Raw genomic sequence first — 7,252 nt, forward strand, 5'->3', positions numbered from 1 at the left:
ATTTTCGTTGGTGTTGTACGACAAGGTTGAGCTAAAGGTTAAAGGAGATGGTGCACTGCACATAATCCCTTGCAAGCAGCATGTTTCCTGAAAGCTAGGTTCAATTGATTTTGTGACTGAACAACAATTAACCTGATCACTAACAACCATGCCGATGGAACTGATCTTCTTTACTGCATTAAGGCTTATCCACAATTGAGTGAGTACTAACATAAGTATGTAATTTTGTATCTCCACTATTTGATAAGTAGTATGTTGTCCTGCCCATAATAATTGTTCCGAAGGAAGTGATCAGATCAATATTTAAATTTTAGTATTCTCTATATGATTACACATAGGATTAGCTAAAGATAAATTTAGGGATAAGTTATGTTAGAAATGCTTTGAGCCTTTTAGATTTGATCCTTTGAAAACAACTTTGATCTTATCTTTCAAGGCCTTTTTATATTAGAAATATTTGATCCTTTTTAATATTAGAAATATTTGGCCCCCGTGTTGCCACTGGCCGCCCAACACTATGGCCGACCAACAGGACAAACATTGAAATGGACTGGGGATAGCCAATGCCGGCAGGTCGACCTGCCGGCTGCCGCTGGGGCTTCTCTTGTCTAACAAAGTAACAATCACATGAGCAAATGCCAAATATAATTCCTAAAACTAGGAGAACTCAAACTTGCACGGAAATCCCATTACAGACAACATTTTTTATGACACCACAAAATAGTGTTATTTCACGTACACACAGGTAGGTTTCAGAGAATCCAAATATGTCATCAAGTACACAGTCCAGATTGACATTATGATATTAGACATCAGAAAGTGGGTTAGGACTGCCATTTATCTTACCACTGCAATTATTCATCGACATACTCAACGCCCTCAGATGCCATGAACTCATGCGCAAAGCAATTAGGCCCAAGAAGACTTTGGGGAATATCCATTGTTGACCAAGTTACCATCACCTCCACAGTGGCCACACCAAGATTGAAAATGAAGGACTGACTTCCATGCTTTTCAACCGGGAAGATAGTGCATCGATGGATGTCCAACCCACCCTTCTGACTAAGCTTCAATTTTACAACCAGCTTACTATCTCGCGCCACAGCAACCACAGTCCTGCTTAGCTCAGATGCCTCCGCAGTGATAACCCCATCAAACAGCTGGATTTTCCCATGTGAAACATAAGATGGGCTAGTGTAAGATCCTGCCAAACACAAGCTTAAGCAACTGCCCTTCTCAATTTCTGATATCCCAACCTGTACAGTGGCCTCCGAGGCACGTTCCAGAACTGCAAACTTTATGTCCACTGAGCCACCATCACCATCCATTCGCTGCGTGTTTACCCTGGCATGCCCTGAGATTCTGTCGCCGAATATGGCAACACCATCAATGACCTGTTGATCATCACCTTCTTCTTCTCCTTCTGTCTTAATCTTCAGATCGAACTCTATCAGCACGGGAGCTTGCATTCTGATGCCTCTCTTGGGGCCAGACATTTGTATAAAGCCATCATGCTCGACCACCAAAGGATCATTTCTTGTACGGTTGAAGACGTAATTTCGCATGGGGTTCAAGAGATCTCTGACAGCCACGTATCCATACAACTGAACTGGGCCACTAACATATGAAGAAGTGTAAGCTAGCTTCAGCGAGAATATCTGCATCATGGTGCGATATGCATGCCTTTTACAAACCCTCCAGTTAGGCATGCAACTGTCATAAGGCACCGTCGTCATCATTGACTCCAGGCAAGCTGATAGACAACAATAGAAATCATTCACTAGGTAATTAAACTTGTTAACCTCTAACTTTCAACTGAAAATTGACAAAATAGATTGATACAAGCAAAGACTTGAAACATTGATTTTTGTACTCATACATACGAGACACAATGTTGTCTAAAACTATAATGTAGAAACAAGACAAATATGACAACTACAAATACCAACATGACAATACGGCAGTCCTAAAATTAGGATAAAACCATAATACTTCCTGTTGTTATTGTCAACTAATAAGTTGATGGCTACAGAAAATGAGGGGAAGATATTGAACTTCTGTAGTGTGCTTTGTGCCACGAGAATTGGAGAGTTCAAGCATATGTACATAAAATGTTCAGTTGCAAAAGGTGCCTTGAATATAGCTACATATTTTTTATGTAAAAAACTAAAAACATACCACTGGTGACTTCTGTGAGTATGTGGGCTGTTCTAAGATAAGCAGCAGACTGTGAAAACAGTGGGTTCAGGACTGATTTAAACAGGCTTGGAACTGGGGCATCATCCTATACACAACTAAAGAATCTAAAGAATGAACCCAATTTAACTTGCAATACATTACCAAGTATAACAAACAAGGGGAAAACAGTCCAGTAAAACATGACAATGCATGGATCTTGTCCGATTAAATGTTTTTTAATCAACAGAAACTAGTGATTGTAAATACTCAGTAGATATTCTTTTAAAGATCATAAAGCACACCTAATTTAATAATATCATTAAAAGATCCGACTTTAGATATAGCATTAATGGGGAAATTTGGATTTGTACCACTGAAACAACACAACTTTGCCAAAATACCATTGGAAGATTTGGTGTTAGATATAGAGCATTGAAAAGAACACTCTGTTAGGAAATATCGCCTTCCATTTGGGCCTTTCATATGTGTCAGGTACACCACCAAGAAGCAACACACGAAGGGCAAGGAGGGGAAGAGAGAACAAGAACTTCCACTGCCTCTTTCAGAACAAAATCAGCGTACTAAATTGTTAAGTTGTATCTCATAATGCTCCTTGCATAACCCAAAAGTTATGTATTCCTAATACAACCTCCACAGATGTTGCTGAACCCTCGCAATGGGAAGAACCATAAGACTTCATCTGCAATAGCCCACTCAAGCGCGGGTGTGACAACCAAAAGAATGGCACCTCTTTCTCCAATAAGCTTGGGTCCTAAAACTAGAGCCCGGGTGCTACAACCAGAAGAAAGTTATCCATCTCACTTGGAGAGTAAGGCGAAGGCTTATTATACAGAACAACAGTTGGTAGTGGGTACATGGTCAAATCTCTATGGCGTAAAACTATGGTCTTTTGTGCAGAACCATGTCAGATCCCTATTTGGCAACCATGCTACTATTATGCTAACAACCACAGCTGTGATGCTGTTATTCTGAACCATGTCAGAATTAAGGAACCATCTTGCTATTATGCTGAATGACTGCAGCTTTTTACTGAATGGATGAATGACTACAGTTAAATATTTCTTGGGTGCTGAATCCAGTTGAAATGGCAGTACAGATCTTTAGAGAAGGCAAAATGGTCTTAGTTAACAGAAGGGTAACAGATATGGAAAATCGCAAAATGCTGTGCTCTTTTGATCGCACAAATCTAAAGTTGGATCTTTCAGTGGTATTTTGCCAAAGTTATGTTCTTGTAATGGTACAGGTATGTGAGTTAAGCTTTATTATTATAATTAGATGATCTAAGCCAGGATTGATGTTATGATATCTCAGGTCATTCAACAATTGAAATGGAGGTGCTAAAGCCTCCATAGATGTTGCCGAAGCCCCGTAATGGGAAGAACAACAAGACTTCATCTGCAATAGCTCACTCAGGCCCAGGTGTGACAACCAGAAGAATGGCACCTCTTTCTCCAATAAGTGGAGGACCTACAACTAGAAGAATGTTATCCATCTCACCTGGAGGAATAAACCAAAGGCTTATTATCCAGAACTATAGTTGGTACTTGGTACATGGTACTTGATCAAATCTCGATGGTGTAAAAACTATGGCCTTCTGTGCAAAACTATGTCAGATCTCTACTTGGCAACCATGCTACTATTATGCTAACAACCTCTGCTGTGATGCTGCTCCTGTGAACCATGTCAGAACTAAGGAACCGTGTTGCTATTATGCTGAATGACTGCGGTTTTTTACTGAATGGATGAATGACTCCAGTTAACTGTTGCTTGTGTGTTGAGTCCAGTTTGGTTCCCAAAAAAAAAATCCAGTTGAAATGGAAGTAGTGGTCCCTAAAGAGAAGGCAAAATGGTCTTAGTTAACGGAAGGGTAACAGGTATGGAAAATTGCAAAACCTGTGCTCTTTTAATGGCACTACAAATCTAAAGTTGGATCTTTTAGTGGTATTTTGACAAAGTTGGTTTTTTTTCGTGGTGGACAAAGTTGTGTTTTTGTAATGGTACAGATCCAAAGGTCACATGTACAAAAGGATTTGGTAATATTAAAATCACCTATATGAGCTAAGCTTTATTATTGTAATTAGATGAGCTAAGCTAAGATTGATATCTCAATTCATTCAACAGTGGAGATGGAAAGGGTTACGTACTCTCGCTGGTATCGTAGAGACGATAAACTTTAGCCCAATAGCTGTTGCTTGTGTAGATGGATCCATCGGCATGCTTCAAGTTGCCAAGCAGTTCACCACGGGTGACGCCGTCGAGGGGAAACCCGTCGGCGCCCAAGGCTACTCTGCTCCGGGGAGCCGTCGACGAGTCAATCGCTTGTGCGCCGCCTCTCTCAATCCCAATTCTCTTCTCTTCGTTTGGATTGTCGCGGTCCAGGGACATTCTGCTCCTCAGAATCCCTCTTCTCTTTTCTCCAATTGGTTTCTCGTCGCCCAAGATCCTTCCGCTCCTCAGAGCCATCGACGACACGGCCTCTTGGGCGCCGCCGCACTCCATCGCTCTTTTCCCCCTTCGATTGGATTTTGGCTTTGGTTAGGGTTTGCCAGTGTGCTTGATTTGGTCCTCTCCTTTTTTTGAAATAAAACGAAATTTTATTCATTAGCAATAACCAATACATCGTTTGTGAGAAATGTTACAATTTCATTAATAGGCTCCTCAAACCAAACCGAAGTCGGAAAAAATCTAGCTAATCTAGCAAGTTCATGTGCTACTTTATTTGCCTCTCTATTACAATGTTCGAATTTAGTCATGATAAAATCACAAGCATAATGATAGCAGTCATCGAAGATTGCCGCCGCCGCTCCCGCTGACTGTCCTCCGTCTTGCATTATCTCAACCACCTCCAGATTGTCAGAGTTGATGATTAGGCGATTACATCCCGCCCTCTGCGCTAAATTTAGGCCAAATTTGAGAGCTAAGGCCTCCGCCATGAGAACGTCCGCACAGTAGTCTATCTTTCCATTCCCTCCTGCAATAAACCTACCTTTATCGTCTCTCAATACTGCCCCCATCGTATCCTCCAGCAAGTCATGGTCAAAAGAGGCGTCAACATTGAGTTTCACAAAGCCCCTAGGAGGACATTGCCAACCCCCCTTTTTTATGGACGCATTTGAAGATAATGCATTTACAAAATTATATGTAAGAGCTATGATCCCCATCGAGATCTGAGTCGCATTTTGAGTGAATTCCTTATGCACTAATTTCCTTCTTTCCCACCATAGATACCAAGCAGAGATAGCTACCATTTCTCGAACATTTTCGTACCCCATAATGCGCAGATCTTGATCTGGAAGGAGTAATAAGTATTCCAGTATTGCCTCCCCGGCACGATCAATCTCACAAGCTCTCTCAATAATCATATCCAACCCTAGCCTTTTCCAAACCTCCTTCGCTTTTCTACATAGGAAAAGCAAGTGCTTTGTATCTTCTACACCCTGGGAGCATGTAGGACACAAGGGTGAGACCTTCATGTGTCTATTAGTGAGTGTTGCCCGACATGGAAGAGTACCATGTAGTGTCCGCCATAAAAATATTTTGACTTTTGCCGGACAAGATAACTTCCATATCTGACACCATATAGGGTTACGTGTGCTCCGTCCCATCCCGTTGGAATATTTTAGTTTACTCTCATACTGATAGTTCCACTCCACAGAGTAAGCAGACCGTACCGAAAACAGACCATTTTTTGTATAACTCCAGGCAATAAAATCTGTCATATTATGTTGCGAAATTGGGATTGAAAGAATCCGTTGTGCGTCAATGGTCCACATAGTTTGTCTAATCAGGTCCTCATCCCAATCATTGGAGACCGGGTCAATCAAATCTACAACTTTTGATAATAAATGCCCCCTCCTAGGAGTCACAATCTTTCTAGTGGCACAATTTGGGATCCAGGCATCTTCCCAAATATTGATGTTATGTCCATCCCCCACTCGCCAAATATAACCTCGTTTGAGAGTAGTGATACCTGCCATAATGCTTTGCCAGGTGAAGGAAGCACCATGCTTTGGCTTGGAGTTCAGCAAATCACCATTAGGATAGTACTTTGCCCTTAGAATAGTAGCACACAAGGAGTCAGGATTATCAAGGAGACGCCATGCCCGTTTTGCAAGCAGAGCCAGATTGAAACAGTGGATATCACGGAATCCCATTCCTCCTTGGTTTTTTCGTACACACATTTTCCACCAGGCCATCCGGTGCATTCTCTTCTGGTTCTCCTCGTCTCCCCACCAGAAATGCGCCATCACGTCAATGATTTCTTTACAAAAAAAATTCAGAATTTTAAAGACCGACAATGCATAGGTAGGTATGGCTTGGATCACCGCCTTTAATAGGATCTCCTTCCCCCCGGCAGATAGTAATTTTTCCTTCCAACCACTAATTCTCTTAACAATACGTTCAATCAGAAAACTAAAGCAGTCTGTTTTATCAACACCCACATTTGCTGGTAAGCCCAAATATTTATCAGTGAGAGCCTCCGTCATTATATTTAGCGTTGTACACAATTGTTCTCTGATCTCTACCTTTGTATTAGGGCTGAAGAAAATACTGGATTTTTCAACGCTTACCAGTTGTCCTGACGCCGCACAATATAAATCTAGTACTGATTTCAGGTTTTCCGCATTATGTTGGTTGGCTTTCATTAAGATCAATGAGTCATCCGCAAAGAGAAGATTTGTGACTGGTGGGGCGTCTCTACAGACTTTTACTCCTGATATGTTTCCATTCTCCTCAGCATGCACAAGCAAGGCATTCAATCCTTCTGTGCACAGCAAAAGAAGGTATGGTGATAGCGGGTCCCCCTGTCTCAACCCTCTCGTAGGCTTAAATCTCTCACTTTCCTCTTCATTGATCCTTACTTTGTATTCCACGGTTGAGACGCATTGCATAATCAAGTTAACCCACTCACGACGAAAGCCCAGTTTCAACATAATCTCCTTCAAAAAAGTCCACTCAACTCTATCATAGGCTTTATGCATATCAAGTTTTATAGCACAAAAGCCCTCTCTACCCTCCCTTTTGTTCTTTATTGTGTGAAAACATTCATAGG

At 41.5% G+C, this 7,252-nt stretch overlaps 1 protein-coding gene across 1 annotated transcript; it reads right to left on the minus strand.

The window, feature by feature from the left end:
• Positions 1-673: 673 nt before the first annotated feature.
• LOC125545509 lies at positions 674-4,792 on the minus strand. The gene is made up of 2 exons (XM_048709464.1): positions 4,344-4,792; positions 674-1,753 (listed from the first exon to the last, which is right to left on the minus strand). Exons 1-2 carry the CDS (start codon positions 4,696-4,698, stop codon positions 855-857), a joined length of 1,254 nt encoding a protein of 417 aa, XP_048565421.1. The 5' UTR covers positions 4,699-4,792; the 3' UTR covers positions 674-854.
• Between the last annotated feature and the right edge of the window lie 2,460 nt (positions 4,793-7,252).

This window comes from Triticum urartu, chromosome 3, assembly GCF_003073215.2.
Source record: "Triticum urartu cultivar G1812 chromosome 3, Tu2.1, whole genome shotgun sequence".
Lineage (NCBI taxonomy): Eukaryota > Viridiplantae > Streptophyta > Magnoliopsida > Poales > Poaceae > Triticum > Triticum urartu.

Bases quoted from the DNA above. Each gene is read 5' to 3' on its own strand.
- LOC125545509 (XM_048709464.1), bottom strand. From the start codon at position 4,698: ATGGAGTGCGGCGGCGCCCAAGAGGCCGTGTCGTCGATGGCTCTGAGG. The intron at 1,754-4,343 runs GTACGTAACCCT...GTTGTCTATCAG, and splicing joins TCTCTACGATACCAGCGAGA to CTTGCCTGGAGTCAATGATG.